Genomic DNA, 17,134 nt, shown 5'->3' with positions numbered 1-17,134 from the left:
TAGAGCTTTGGCTTCAAAAAGTTTCAAATGGTTGTAACGCTCTCTCTAAAATACGTTTTAGCTTAATTATTTATTTATTTATTTCAGCCAAAATTAATTACAATTATATGATACAATAAGTAAATTATTACATTAAGAATACATTAACAATAGCTGATACGTATACCAACTGAGCTAAGCTCGTATCTGGTATACGGAGTTCTTATAAATTAAAATTCTTATAATAGTAAAAAATTTTTTAAAAAAAGATACTTATACAATTAAAGATATGACTTAATTAATTAATATTATACAGTAGTAAAAAATGTAGTGGAATTATATATTTTAGTAACACATTTAATGCTGTAATAACCAAAAATTATTTTGAATATTTTGTGCTTTTTATGTGCATGTATGAAACTTTTTAAGTGTACCTATATATTTAATGCATATAAATCAGGTCTTTAGTTATAAATTTATAATATTGTGTCTATTAATTGTTGGCTCTAAGTCATAGTGTTTAAATTTATAGGTAAATAATTATAGGTATATTATTTTATTTTCGTAATTTTACATCAGGTGTGACGGATGTTTGAATTGTAACTTCAGTGACCTGGATTAATTGTATAATTGTTAACTTGTATACTATACATATTATATTACATATAATGTTATGGTAATATGTTATGTGTATATATTATTATATTTATAAATGTATCTAAATGATGTAATTAAATCTGCTTTAAATTTTCCACTGCCAGTAGTCATCAGCTGCCACTAAATTGCCTTTGTTGTAGTCGTTGAAGTCGTCGATTGTGTTGTAGGCAAAAACATTTAAAACATCAAGTTTGAGCCGTCGCAGCCTGCAAGTAACGTTAATAGTTACATACAAATCGAATAGGTTTGCAATAAAAAATTAAAAAAGTTAGGTTTGCGCGTATAACTACGCGTATAAAATAACTATTTCACATATCCATAGGATTACCAATTAAGATAAAAATTATATATAGGTATAAATATATATTTTATTATCAAGAGTATATACTATGTGTGTTTAGTTATAAAAATTAAAAACAACAATCGTTAAATGTCGACAATTACTCATACGACAGACAGACATTTAATTTCGTGCATAGATTAAAATTTTATGTTGATAATTAAATTAATTATAACTGTTCTATATTGTTCGATTAACATTTGCGTTGGAAATTTAAATACGTTCACTAAAATACATTTACTATTGTATAGGTACACAAAACAAAAAATGAGATAATACAATGTTCGTCGTATAAAAAAACAAGTAATTTCGTTAAGCGAACGCATAAAAGTGTTAAAAAAAAAAAATTAAAATAACCATTTATCATAATAATTATAAAAAAAATTTTACATTTTACAATATATACACTTGAATTTTAAACGTGTAAAAAATGTATAGTCGAAGAAGAAATTAAATATCTATTTTCTAATCGTTTAAGTTTGATATAATAATATAATAAGAGCGCAAAGAACTATATATGTTATAATAACTAAATTATTATTATTGTTACTATATAATTCACATATAAATATGTTGATACTATACTGCCACATCAGTCTACTACAATAATATTGTTCGGACGGTTCACAAATTCGATGACTTTTTTATATTATAATATTTAAACGACGGAACAAATATATTTTCGATTTGCAGACTGTTACAGATAGGGATTATATATAATAACACAACTCTCGTAGAAGTACATACTCACCTATTATATAATATATAGTATATATCACCTACTTATATATTATGCTGCACAACTATACCATAATATATATTATACCTAAGTAACTGTACTCAACTATATATATATATATATATATATATATATATATACCAAATCGACCGCCACTGGTAACGATATATAATCGTATTGATATCATAACTTGTTTTTTTGCATCATATACCGTAGGTTATTGCCCATGTCGAAATACGATCCTTCGGCGACAGCGATGACATCGATGGCAAGCAGAGGCAGAATATAATGATAATATTGTGTTCGTGGCACAATAATGTTATAGATCGCGTTAAAATAATAGTCCGATCGACAACGGTCGGCTTCGCCGGTGTGTCCAGTGGTGGATTTGTGTTACGGCGACGTGTCGTCGGGTGAACAGAAATCAAAATACCGTTCGTATATTATATGTGCAATATAACAGACGACAGTATGTCGATAATATGAAATAAAAAACACAATAGTAATATACATATATAAGAAAACACTCGTCATTTATTATGAATAATTTTGAAAATATCGTATAAAATATTATAATATAGACAAATGTAGTATAATTATAGGTACATAATATATATAACGACCGCAGTCGTTATAATAAATCATCGGATACAGGAATGACAGATAATTATTAACACTAAACGGTAAACAGAAAAATAATAAAATAAAAGTTTAGGAGTAAAAAATACACATTACTGCAGATATCCTATATATTATCTATAAATAAAGGAATTCACATTATTTAGTTATAAGATTACATTTTAATACGCACCAATGAACAAAAATGATAAAAATGAAGATTTACGTGATGAGATAAAATATATTATTTATTATGCGATAACGTAGTCATCGTTCAAAATCGAGTGTTTCCGTTACAAGTACAAGTAATAAAGAGCAGTATAAAAAAAATTTAAATTGAAAATGCTCGGACAATAATTATTACTAAGCAAAATATTCATTACACAATAAAAGTTAAAAATAATAGTCTAAAATTCGACAGAAAAAATAAAAAAAGTGGCTAATTTACTATCGACAAATACAATTATTATACTATGTTTGTAAAAAAAAAAAGAGCGATATCAGATGGCAGTATGACATAATATAAAAATTCGATAATGATTGAAAATGAAAAGTTCTCCCTCTCAAAATATCCTATATCTGTCTCTGTCTATCTCTCTCCCAATAAATTTCTCTCCATTATCCATTATTAAAAATCATAAAATATTATAAGATAACGAGATAAAAAAAATATAAATTTGAAAACGATACGATCGAAATTGTAGGCGCGGGCCTACAGCTGTATCAGCGTTTTACCACGCGTGTGACGCGTCAATAATATGATAAATGTGTACAAAAGTATAACGATTATATTATTATTATAAATCTAAAAATGAATTATCGCATGGCATGCCGATTTTGTTTGTAACTAAATTTAGTTGAATATGTATACCCTTAAATTATGAAAAATAAAAAAAAATTAACACTCACCACACAGTCCACACGGAACTCTGCAGTGATAGTTTATATTATAATAGTACCTCAATGATGATTGTCATACGTGGATATAATAAAATCAGTATGCAATTGAGAATATATACACGTAATTATTAATAAATCACTTGTTAGTGAACGATAAATAATCGACGTAAACAAGCCACGTAAAACGTTATTAGAAATCATATGAAAATTAAAATGTATATACTTATAATATATAATAATAAAAAGGACGCGCATTAATTCGCACGACGGGTGGGGGTGCCAGAAGGGGCGTCGAGATAATAGGCATGACGCGAACGAAACGATCCGTATATATATATATATATGTAAATACATCACGATCTAGAAGGATCGTCATATTGGGGTTAATCTCCCAGCACACTCCGTATTCGTTTAAAAATAATTCCAATATATATATAAGTACCGTAAGACTGGGGATACTCGGTCACTTCATTAATACGGTTAACAACGGAAAAGTTTCAAAAATCTCGAATCAAGCCGTCTGGAAATATTGTTTAATAGTTTCGCGTTGTCGTTTGCCTATCGATTTATTTAGTCGACGATCACACAAAATACACACGACTATAGAGATCAACGTCAGTATAAATCATGGTAATATATATATATATATATGTGTGTGTTATATACAGCGACCCGCGAGGATTTACCTACACATCGCGATATCTTTTGAACGCTGTATACCAATTGAGTCCCTATACCTGAAGGGAAAAAAAATTATATACTAATTGAGTCCTGGGTACTAACGAGATAATATATACTAATTGAGTCCGAGGATTATTTTGAGTAAAATATAAAATCAACCGTTCGAGTCCAGACAAAGCGAAAATTATGCCGCACAGCCGTGCCGGGCGTCAAAATGGATGTACAATATACGTAATACGTATATAATACTATATATACATTTCGTTCATATCATTTTTATGACTTTCATCAGATGATATAGTAATATATTATTATAGTATAGGCCGGGAATTTTAGATTTTATTTCTATCGTCGCTAGTAAAATAATTACCGATATCTACTGATATTGTTCATATCAACTTGGAATTTTTTTTTTATTATATTACACACTAGTTTACGAGGTACACTAAGCATCATGGATGAAGTTATACTAAGTGAAAGAAATAAAACTATATTTGTAATCGACGGATACAAATTTCATTTTCACAAGAATTTAGCCAATAATCACCAACGCTGGACTTGTTGCAAAAATAACTGTAAGTCATTTTTTAAATTAAATGAATTTAATACTATAGTTGAGAAATCTATTAGTCATAATCATGAACAACCGAGTGAAAATTTAATAAATAGACAGAAAATGGGAAGGAAAATGTTTTTTTTTTTAGTTTGACGGGACTCAGTTAGTATTAAAACATGGACTCAATTAGTATTATACCTAAAATTTCACTGGACTCAATTGGTATATACCCTTAAACAACCCAGGACTCAATTCGTCAAAAAAGGTTATACTGGGACTCAGTTCGTATGCAGCCCTTTTGAAATAACAGAGATTTTATAGTTAAGTTTTTTTTTTAAGGCTCGTAGAGACTTTTTTACAGTCCTTTTCTACAAGTATTTCATATTATTTTAATTGAATTACTTTTACACCTTTAATATATTAGTCTTGGTAAAAGATAAAAATTAATTTTTTTCAATTCGATGATAGCCATTTTGCAGTTTATTTTTATTGGCACAATGATTTTAAATATTTTTTTTTAGTTTTATGAACATTTTTGTATTTTTATATGTTTTATAACACTGCAGCCATATTATGGTATTGCATGAATAATTCACAATGTCTCTCGAAAAAATATTAAAAATCACAAGATCAATGAAAATAAAATGTCGACATCAATATGTTTCAAAAAATAAACTATAAGTTGGCTATTCTCGACCTTTTTTTAAAAATAATTATTAATTTTTTTTTTAATTTTGTTGCCAAAATAATTTAATATATTATCCTCTATAATTTTTGTAATAGGTGATTTTACTCTTAAGTTATTCCAATGACCATAAAAATAAACGATCTTAGGCGAAAGCGTTTTATCTATATACGTTGCAACTTTTATAAACTTTCGGTTTTATGGCGATAAAAATAATATGTCCCGTGTACCCGTCCCAGGCTTACTGTATAGTCGATAATAACAACTAATAGTTAAAATAATAATTGTAATCTATAACCTATGTATATTAATCTAATAAGCTAACCTGTTCGGTCCTTAACGGTCAAATAATATATGATAATAAAATGAAGAAAAAAAAATGATCTCATCAGTCTTATCCAAAGAACACGCGATTTATAATAACAAAATAATAATATACCTATTATCTATATCTCTGTGTATAACAATATAATATATTATATATAATATTATGCGTATCACGTATATATAAATATATATATATATATATATATATAATATAAACGCGGAAATGACGCGATCGCAATAATATCATTATAATATAATGCTCTCGTCATTTTCGGCACAACGATCATATACGTAATCACACACAATATAACGTAATAGTAATATATATGTGTATATATGTATATATCAATAGCGCACACAATAACACAATATAATATAACATATGACAACAATAATAGGTACGGTCTCTCCTGTGCGGGCGCTTTGGACATACTTAACTTGTGGGGAACGCTAACGGCGGACCACCGGTATGAGCGGCGCCACGTTGTTGGGTATGCGAGTCAGCACGTAGGTCGTGTCGCCCATCGAGTCGTTGTACGATGCGCCGGCGTTGGCGTGGCCGCCGCCGCGGTTCTTGCGGCCGGGGTTGGGTGGTGGCAGCAGCGGCGCGGTGGTGGAGCCCCGTTGTAGCGCGGCGGCCGCGGCGTTCAGACTTGACGAGAACGGCTTCGAGCGGGGTGTGCACGCGCACGGCTGGCCCGGGTTGCTGCACACACTGCGTTTTTCACAAAAACAGACAAGCGGCGAATTAAAATAGGTTTTTTACAACATCCATACTGGTGTATAGTGTATGTATATATATATAGGTACGTGATGCGAGTATATATATAGACGACAAAATCCCTCGTCATCGTCATTGTTGTTGTCGTATACGTATAATATTATTATGTTATTGGTTATAGTGTGTAGGAAAAAGAGATATTGATTAAAAACATCAATTCGAATCACGGTCATATTTTATATAAATTAAACTAAATGTCAAGTGATTTTTTTTTTTTGTAAAATGTAAAAAGTATTTTATTTTTAGTTTTTACTACCTATACCAGTGGTTTTCAAACTTTTTTTATACACGGCACACCGTAAACTTCAAAAAATTTTCACGGCACACTGACCTTTTTTTTAGATGAACAAAATTGTTTATAATTATATATACATTTAATAAGAAATATGTGATTGATGGGCTAACAAATATTTTTAATTCTTGGACGAATAGTTGACACATACCCGCATTTTCTTATATCACAATTCAGTGCAATCGATAATTTATGGAAAAACCGCGGCACACTTAGTGCATACTCGCGGCACACCAGTGTGCCGCGGCACCCAGTTTGAAAACCACTGACCTATACTAAAGTATACGATCATTATCAGTCAACACGACGATCACGACCTGTAAGCCAACTCGTAGCAGGGTTTGAAATAAGAAAGCTGAAACACCTCGTTGATATAATTTGTATCAAGTTTGGTCAAGTAGTTTCTAAAATTAGTTGTTAGCATAAGTTACTGTAATGTGTTTTCGCTCGCTTGCATGAAATTATTACACCAATTTTTTAGGATTGGATGCTTATAGAAATGCTAAATAAATGCATAAACCCATTCAGTATAAAACATGTGAGATTGTACACGATCGTCTCGGCATTAAACTTATTTTACTAACTAGTATAAGAGTGAAAAAGCATATACGAAAATACGAAATATCTGCTCTAATTACACGATACAAAAGTAACAATAAATAATGTTATAATTATTTATACATTATGAAGATTTGCTGTCATATTATAGTATATCTGCACCATATTATAATATGTATATATTACATACGTATATGAGTACTAATAAAGGTCTACACGTGTTGGCTGGCCAGAAAGAATATATGGTAAATCCAGTGTTAATGAATATTTTTTCTCAGACCTTATCGCATATTTGCATGTAGGCAATTATACTATTATACTACTAAAAATCTAATGAAATAATATGCTGATAGTGTAGTGCACAAATAATACTGCTTTGAATTTAAAAAAAAATATATTTGAGTTCTAAAAATAAAGGCACACGATACGGCCGTTGTTGCACTTACGATCGACAATCCTATACGTGCCAGAGTGTCCCTATCCCTTTAACAGCACAGCCGACATCGATATTGTACCCTCAAAGGCATCAAGAATATATTTAAGTTTGGGCTGCATGTTTCCATGCCATAAGTTGCCTGTATCTAGCAAATTTATACCCATGATGTATTGTATTTGTATATGGTTAGACGTAAAGTGTATGTTATACATTTCTCTGTGTTATTATTGTTGGTAAAAAACTTTTTTCCATCTCCCTCGCTTTATTGTAATGGGCACAAAAGTCGATCGACGACTGTACAATTTATACGTATGTATGATAAATATTAATTATATACATTATATACGCGGACTACTCACCTCTGGTAGTTTCTGAATATGTCCGATCTGCGGATCATTCTTAACGCAGACATTATCAACAGGGTCAGGCCAACTATGCACGCTATAACAATGGCACAGGTTATGCCGAGCATCCAATTGTTTATGTCATTGTCCTCGTTAAGGAAGTTGTTGTTGACGTAGGACGATAAGTAGGAGTCGTTATCCTTCTGCAAGACCGGAGGTGGTACGAAATCTGGCACGCCGCCGTGACGAGGAGCCCACGATGACCCGGAGTGCTGGTCGTGCATAGGGTGTGACTTAGCGGTGGCGATAGCGGCTGCAACCTCGGCCGCGATGTCGTCGTCGAAGTCTCCGGTGTGTGTGACCTTCTGCAGGTCGTCGGTGGTCTGCTTCACGACCGGCGCGACTGCACATGCGAAACCGATAAAACAATTAATTTTTATAGTCACACACACGTCGTATATATACAACAGATATGACGATGTCGACGAAGACACGACAATACACACGCAAATCTATGTATACAGATGGATAATATTATATATCATCATTGTGACAGTGGCGTGGCGGACTTGAAATTGTTTATATGCGCGAGTCTGATATCCAACCCATTCAAAACGTGATAAGAGCCTGATTAACTGTCAGTTTTTTTTCCTTTACTTCCTGTCGTAGTTAATACTTAATTACCAATCACCGCCCCTGAAAAACTCTGAGGCGGTTGACTCTCGATTATCCCCTCCACCATGCCACTGCATACGGTATGTAGTATGTATATTGTCGGTGGTCGCGATCAGGTACATAATATTATATATATTATTATATATTTTATATTATAAACGATACGACCACGGTTGCAGGATGATGTAAGGTCGGTTGTGTGTGGTGTGTCAGTGCATGACGAGAGTAGTAGACTTATATGGAATATTATTATCATTATTATTATTATTATTAATAGTTGTTATCACTTATCAAGTATAGTATATATATATGTGATAATAATATAAATATACATAATATTATAAATGTGATTACAACCGATAGATAGTATCTCTGTATTTTTAATATCAGATCCGTTTCCGTCATTTTTGAGGGCGACCAATCAAACTTTTGGTACGAATTAATTCTGATCAGAAATATAATATAGATATCGACGAGACGAGTATTCGTGTAGATATAAAATATCCATAATTTACTATTATTATTAATTTTTTTTTTACCCGTAGATTCTGGTCGTCGATGTCGGTTCAATTAAGTTGGTATTTGTTTTTTAACATTTAAATATTTTATCAGCGCAGTCGTGTCTGACTATAATAATATGATAATATAAGAGATGTCAGTATATTTTTTCCCTAAATCGACGTTATCGTTGTATAAAATGCATAACTCTTAATAACGGATGAGGTTTGAATCGTCGCGTTTTCTGCGGATACTCCGACGACATAAATGAATGTACCTGCCTACCTATACTTAGCACTACTACTCTGCAGTACTCAGACACCTGCACACTGCATTTCAGAATCTTCAACCTTATACCTATCTCCCAAGACCACGGTCGCAGTTTATATTGATCATCTATTCTGAGAGGAGATTTAAATATAAAAATAAATAAAAAGACGTGTACCAGAGAGACAAAACTCTGTCAAGTCTTATAAGCTTTCGTTCGGTAAAGACATCATTTGTTATCGGCGTGTGCTTGTGAAATATTATAAGTGAGTAATAACATTTGTTGTTTTATTTTTATTGCAAAAAATAACCCATTGACAACAATGATAAGCGTATCGTCTACGTTTAGTTATTTTTAATTTAAAAACTATCATACCACCATATCAAATAATTAAATGATTTGAATTAACTCAAACACATTCAGCTACAGATATCGTGGTCGAAATATATGTATTATTCGTCGATATTGATTGAGTTGTATTGCAAATGATGTCGTCCGTTCAAAATATAAGCATCGTGTGTATGTATAGGTATGCGTAATTTTATACATAATATAATAATACATAGCATAATTTATACGTAATATATACATAATATGCAGTAGAAATCGTTTATAATGACAACAATAGTGATATACCGGACTTACAATTAATACACTACTTTTTAATAATAAAACAATTGTGTAAACATTTTTTGTTTTAAATATAATAATATAATGCACATTGTTTTCTAATAACTCTTTTTTTCCTAGTTTGATTATTATGACATTTTTTGTGGCCCTTTGAACGTGGTCATTATATACGGTTTCTGCTGTATATATATAAAACTGTTCTACGAACAATAATTTTATATATTCAGATGAGATATAAGCACAATAAATGTTTAATAAAAAAATACAAGACGTTTGTTGGTCATGACCATTTTTTTTTATTTACATTTTAAAATAGGCAATGAAGTCATTTACAATCACACGGTTTATTACTAAAATATTTCATAGTAAAGACATCACATCATAGAACAATTTAAAAATTGTAAATAATTTTTTTTTGTATATAGTGAATTGTATTGTATTATAAGTAGTATAATATTATTATTAATTAAACACATTATATTATTGTTATAGGTATTATGTACACATCAGATCAACAACAAATATATAAAGTGTTATTAAATTTCATAATATTTTACACTTATTAACAAGCACGCTGTAAAAACAACATGTTATTTTACGTACCCCTTTGGCTGTCGTGACGTTTGACAACAACGTGCTCCAAATTTCCAACAGTGGCATTTTGAGGCAATTCCTGCTGAACCAGTTCGACATCAGGCAATATCGGTTGCATCGCGGCGGGCTCGGCAGGAGCGACGATGGCGGCGGGCTCGGCAGGAGCGTCGATGGCGGCGGGAGTGGCGATGGTGGCGGGAGCAGCGGGGGCAGCGAGGGCAGCAGGAGTTGTGGACCCGATTTCTGCATTATCAGAGGTCTCGGATTTGAGGGCAGATGGAGGTTTAGGTTCACCCAAAGCGATCATTGAAGGACCCTCCAGGACCATTATTTCCTTATTAAGCTGAGTACTGGTTAATCCGTACTTTGCAGCCAATTTTTCAGTAATTTCTTTCTGCGCTGTAGTATTCCGTTCGTTTTCAGTGCTCGGTTCTACAGTCAAGGCGAGGTAAGTTTTTAATGCAGCGATGAGTACGGCTTGGGCTGACTTGACCGAACCTTCTGCTGGGCCAGATTGGTTTCCATTGCACCTTGGTGTCTGGCAGCAATGGAAAGCGAAAATGAGAGCGTTGTTAGAAGCAGATTGGGCATTGTTGGAAGGAGCTTGGATGACTGGGAATTCAGAAGCGTCCGATTCCATTGATTTTAAGATTTCATCACAAGGTTTCTTTCTGTATATGTTCGCCGGAAACAACCGTAGTCAGGTAACACACGAATGGAAACGTGTCGCAAACAGACAAACAAAAACACATGCCAATCAGTATTATGCAGACGATAATTTTTATAAGAGTAATAATGTATTATACAGGATGATGTAATTTGTCTTTGTTGCGTGATGGACAATACGATTTTATGTAATTATTGGTGGTAGAATTTAAATGGTAGGCATAAGTACTTAACACTGGTATTTGCACGGAATTAGAAAAAAAAATAGTTTTAAAAAATGTGTATAATTGAAAGGTAAAATAAATAAATAAAAAAAAAAACAATTGCATGAATTTAAAAGTAAAATATAAAATTGTGTTATTAATTGTTTTTATTTATATTATTTGACGGGTGAAATATTGATAACCATTTCACCAAAATCTAAGCATCGAGAAAAAAAGATTCTGTAAAACGTTTTATTGATATTTTATACATATCATAAATGAAAAGCCTTTTGATTGTTATAAAATATGATTTTAATTAATTCATGTAATATTGCTGTATTAGAATTTAATTGAATTATCATTCTAAACGGAAACTTTTGAACTTTTAAATTATCTTTTTGCCATTATCATACTTTGCTATAGCGTGTGAAAATTCTAAACATCATATAGAATGTCGAACTGTTAAAAAATAAAACATATGTATACTGTACGATATTGCAGTCACCTAATTTAAAAAAAAAAAAGCTAGAAATCGACATTACCTCCTAATAAATATTAAATACCACTTACGCTACACAAAACTCATTTATCGAAAAACCATTGTTATGCGCAGGGTTTGAAAAGAAAGCGGGATTAAGTTACTTATATGTCAACGAAAACATAATGTGTTTAAAATGCTCGTGTTGTGTAATATGTCTAATAATATCTATGACACTAAGGTATATCAACACGGTGTACAAAGCTGCAGTATAGGTATACGTGTATAACTATGATAAAAATAATTAAAAATATAAAACTAAAAAGCAGCTGTGGAAATAAAGAAAACAAAATACAATAATACCTATAAAAATGATAATAAAAAAACAAAAAACGACTAAGACTATAGGTGCTTTATGCTAAATGCAACAGTAAAATATTTACAAACAAAAAATTATTATCAACTGTATAATATTATATAGTTTTATACGATATTATTTTAAAAACAAACGACGGCCAGATATGAGATCGGTCAGCGGTGTAGGTACATGTCACCCGTACTAAATAATTACACGACAATATGTATACGCAGCGACTGTATAAAATCGCGTGACGTGTGTTACAGGTGTATTATGTACCCATCACCATCTGCCAAGACGCTTTAAAATAAATTACATTTTTTAATTCGATCGCGACGACCCCATCCCTCGATTACCTCACCTATTCTACATTATAGCCGCAGAATAATGATAATATAAGCGTGTAAAACGTGCATCTCGAATTAATAATGATCAATGTGTTATATTGATATTATATAGGTATTATGAAATGTAACGTGCGAACATGCAATCGCGTAAAAAATAGCCGTGGAAGGTCCAGGGTTTTTAAGTTACGGAAAAGTTTCAAAGGTATAATGGCACCTCATAATAATAAACCTTCATTGATGTGTACCTATTTTATATACCATATAACATATAGGTGTACACATGTTTAAAAAATTCACTTAGTTTTTAGTCTAATAAGAATATATAAATTACGAGGAAATCTACACGATTAAATTTTAAGAAAAAGCTTAGCCTACACCTAGAACCACCACGACAGTTATAAAATGTGTATAATATAGGTACATATTATTATGTGTCTTTATGTTATATGCAATATTAACTCACGAATAATGTAATAAATCCAAGCAGCCGTATGATCCTCTCTCGGAAGAAGGTGGTATGACACGCGGTGTTACTGTTTCAGCATCAAGTTTAGGTATATTTGGGAAAACTTCAGAGCCATTGACAGAGTCGGCAGATCCAGTTACTGTGAAATCCTGAGGTTTCGCATCAGGCGCTTCCATTTCTGGAAGAACTGTGCGAACTTCAGAAAAACATCCTAAACGAGTCGAGCAGACACCTTCACCACCGGTAGGGGTTAAGCATTCTGGCATGTTGCAAAAACAAGTAATCAAAGGATATTGAGCGGGTTGGACAGTGGTCATTATTGTATTATCTGAAATCAAAACACCATCGTTTTTATTATATTGTACATGTAGTTATCGTATTATTGTATTTACAATAATATTAAATAAATATTATATTGTATTGTGGTTTTATAACCGCGTTATTGTTTGATGGTATAGAAAACTATTACTATTTAGCGCAATTTCGGGATGTAGTACCTATATAAAACATACTATGGGTATAACAATATAGATATATAACTGTATACCAATATCAGGAATACAATTTATGTTTATTTTAAATAATTAGTATATATTAATTCATATATGAAAGGAGTTGTCCGACATGTTCAGTGCATATTTTTGCGTAAAAAAAGTGCTAAAACGTTCAAATCATAATAATACCTATTATCACAATAAGAAGTATAAACAGCTAATATAGAATTCAACCGTCTTGAGTATTCAGTAGAAAAATGATAAATATGTGCACAATATAATATAGAAAACCTATGGGAAACGTAACTATTTATCACTACTCAGTAGTCCCGAAATGAAATGATAATAAACAACAACAATAATAATAATAACGATGATAATGAATTAATAATAATATCAAATTTATGAGAGCGGCGATAGCACGTTCGATGCGTGAATACGCTACAGAAACTAAACGTGCGGCAACAACCTGCTGCCATTGTTTTTGTTTACAAGGATTTATTATTATCATTCCTACTACAAATACTATTGCTACTGGTGTTGTTATTGTTGTTGTCTGGCGCATGTGGTCACCGCCGCCGACTCGAGTGGGCGCGACGGTGAAAGAGGAAGGAGCACGCGGGATAAACGGTCGTCTACTGACGCGTGCCGGCCCAGCCATGCGCGCGCACTCATTTGTTATTCTATAATATCGCTGTATTTGATTACATTATTATTATTATGATTATTACGAGGGGGAAAAATACAACTGTTGCTGCTGAAAATAGAATAACAATAACAGCGTGCGATCAAAGGCGGCACAATATATTATTTTTAATATGAAGCATAAATACCTATATCTATAAAGTATGCATAAACACAGTATACAGCTCTATTCAGATTACCCGATTTGACCTCGACCGCAATACCGCACGCGTGCCATAAATGCATAACGTAATATATAATACGAGTATATTAAATGATAATAATATTATTGTTGTTGCTGTTGTGATTAAGCGCTACAACCTACGAGGATTTCTTTTACGAATTTCTCGAAACGATCTTAATATATAGGTGTTATATGTACCTCCTACACCTTTCAAAATATTTTATTGATGTTTCAAGTAGAATAATTATTATGAGAAGTATTATAATATAATATACATGCACCTATACTTGTATATTCAATGGACATAGAACGAGTAGCTAAAAGAATTGACGACAATTGCAGAGAGGATACGATGGGTGGACTTAACCCTAATGATTTAGTAAACTTTCCTTAGAATAATATAGATTAGTCCTCGTAACATTTTTGGAATTTTAAAGAATTTTTGGGATAAAGTATTATAAGTATACCTATACGACATACGTGCATTAATAAATTTAATAAAATAATGATAATCAACAATTTGTTTAATTGTTGTTCACCTATTTAGTATATTATTAATTGTAATATATAGTTGAATGCACTTATTATTGTTTTTATTATTGTACTAATTAAAGGTAATATATTTATAAAAATATTTTAAACATCAAAACATCATGGGCATACAATAAAATGGAATTGTTTAATTAAATTTAAAAAAATATAATAAAATAAAATAATGAACTAGCCTCAAATTTATCATATTATATACGACTTAAAAAAATAATAATTTAGGTATAGTTGATTTACGATGAGTTTTCAAATTGAAAATGTATTCATTTCATGTCTGTGAGAATTAAATTTTAAATTTATGAATTTCTAACATACCAAAAATTGGCAACAATATAAATAATAAAACATTTGTTAGAAAAGAAATCACGTTTTGTGATGGTAAAAAAATATCATGAAAATAAATAAGTACACAATAGTTATATAAATGAAAACAATATGATAAACACAAACATAATATAATAATGTTAAAATAATAATAATAATAATAATAAAAGAAAAAATCTAAGACATAATATATTACCAATCGGAGTTCCATGGCTGGCATCAATGAAGTTGGATTCTTGTGGTAGTCGTGTTGTAATGGGCCCGGTGATGACGGCACCGGCCGCGATTGTCGCGATGACAATCACGGTCCCCAGCCCATGAATTATCATCGCGGAAGTCGGCACTCCGCGGAAGAGCGAATCAATTTAAGTAAAAAGCTCTCAAGATCAAACTTCGGCAAACGTACTGGACCGTTTGAGTGGCAGAGCAGCTTGACAGGCTTTTATATAGGCCGGCGACGGCACCGGTTCGACGGCGGCTCACGCTCGTGTCCAGCGCGCCGGTGGCGGCGGCGCAAGCAGCGAATCGCGTGCCGCCGCCCACCGACACCACCGGGTCCGGATGATGCGCCGCCACGATGACGGTGCGGAGGGCGGGGGTGGGTGTGGTGTACGGCGACGAAACAAAACGCGTAGCCGCCGCGCTCGGCCGGTTCCCCGACCCACCGCCCGGCGCCGCGCGATAAACTCCCACCGACGATGCCGCCCGTACGCCACTAGCGACAGCGGCGTCGTCGCGAGTACGGCGGCGATGTGCAACTCCGTTTTTCTCGGTCGTTTCCATATTATACTAATTATTCTATCGTCTATCTGTATTTCGATTCTTCGTCATTGCCGCTAAGTCGTAAAAATAAAAATAAATCATTTCTCAGATATAGCGTTTCGAAGGCGCAGGGAAAATAATCGACTCGAGTCGAAAAGTTAGAAGTTATAAAAGTTATAATAATTATATATTATGTATACAAATAATAAATTTAATTCGCAAACGAGTTTAAGAGTACGCGCTACATTATTCGTAATAATTGTTTTTAATAATTGTTTACCTAATTTTTACACTTGATGTAGAAAAATATGTCTATTATACGGTTAATATTTTTTTTTCGATAACTCATATAAATACAATCCAAATCATTAATTTTTTTTTTATAAATTTTATAGTGTGAATATTAATTAGTAAATCTACTACAAATAATGTAGGTATTCGTAAGTTTATTTCACGCGAAACCGTTTTATACTTTTATATATATATAATCATTGTTAGATTAACATTGAACCGCTTTTTAAATAATTTGATTTGGTATTTAAACATATTTAAGATGAACAATTTTAATTTTTTTCAACATTTCATTAAACTTGCCAATAATATTATATCCATTAAATAGCAGATGTGTGATATCCTCTTAAAACGAATAAGGAAAAAATATCGACAAAATGAACCAAATATATATATATACTTTCAACGATTTTAATTTTAACTTAAGGTATTATTTTTGAATTACATTAAAATGTTAATTATTATTTCAACAGTAAATTAATCTAGTTAAACTATAGTTTACTATGGAAAAATAACCAAGTAGTGTTAAGTTAAAAAGTTTAAAAAAAAAAATAATTTTTCAATTCAATTCAGTTCTTTAATAACACTAGTTAATAACATTATTCTATAATTATAATTATTATTTTATTATATTCTATATCGTCGGATATAGACGACGACGACGACGAAAATAATGTATTATATTTTCTACGGCTAATATTAAAAAATAATAAATATTTTTTATTTAAATATAATATTACATCATAATAGGTAGGTATATAGACATAAAA

The 17,134-nt window shown here is 31.7% G+C and overlaps 1 protein-coding gene across 2 annotated transcripts; it reads right to left on the bottom strand.

Moving 5' to 3' along the window:
- Positions 1-327: 327 nt before the first annotated feature.
- Positions 328-15,743, bottom strand: LOC132926297 (uncharacterized). 2 transcript variants are annotated; one of them, XM_060990644.1, is made up of 6 exons: positions 15,508-15,743; positions 13,074-13,404; positions 10,568-11,229; positions 7,909-8,296; positions 5,916-6,197; positions 328-842 (listed from the first exon to the last, which is right to left on the bottom strand). In XM_060990644.1, the coding sequence occupies exons 1-5, from the start codon at positions 15,638-15,640 to the stop codon at positions 5,933-5,935; spliced, it is 1,779 nt and encodes a 592-aa protein (XP_060846627.1). In that variant the 5' UTR covers positions 15,641-15,743; the 3' UTR covers positions 328-842; positions 5,916-5,932. The 2 variants fall into 2 exon arrangements, with proteins under 2 accessions (XP_060846627.1, XP_060846626.1); XM_060990643.1 differs by lacking the exon at positions 328-842 and having other exon boundaries at positions 2,224-6,197.
- Positions 15,744-17,134: the final 1,391 nt, after the last annotated feature.

Source organism: Rhopalosiphum padi, chromosome 3, assembly GCF_020882245.1.
Source record: "Rhopalosiphum padi isolate XX-2018 chromosome 3, ASM2088224v1, whole genome shotgun sequence".
Lineage (NCBI taxonomy): Eukaryota > Metazoa > Arthropoda > Insecta > Hemiptera > Aphididae > Rhopalosiphum > Rhopalosiphum padi.
Note: the sequence above shows the minus strand (reverse complement) of the source record. Positions and strands in the feature narration are given on the sequence as shown.

Bases quoted from the DNA above. Each gene is read 5' to 3' on its own strand.
- LOC132926297 (XM_060990644.1), bottom strand. From the start codon at position 15,640: ATGATAATTCATGGGCTGGGGACCGTGATTGTCATCGCGACAATCGCG. The intron at 13,405-15,507 runs GTAATATATTAT...TTTTGATTTCAG, and splicing joins CAGCCATGGAACTCCGATTG to ATAATACAATAATGACCACT. The intron at 6,198-7,908 runs GTGAGTAGTCCG...TGAAAAACGCAG, and splicing joins ATATTCAGAAACTACCAGAG to TGTGTGCAGCAACCCGGGCC.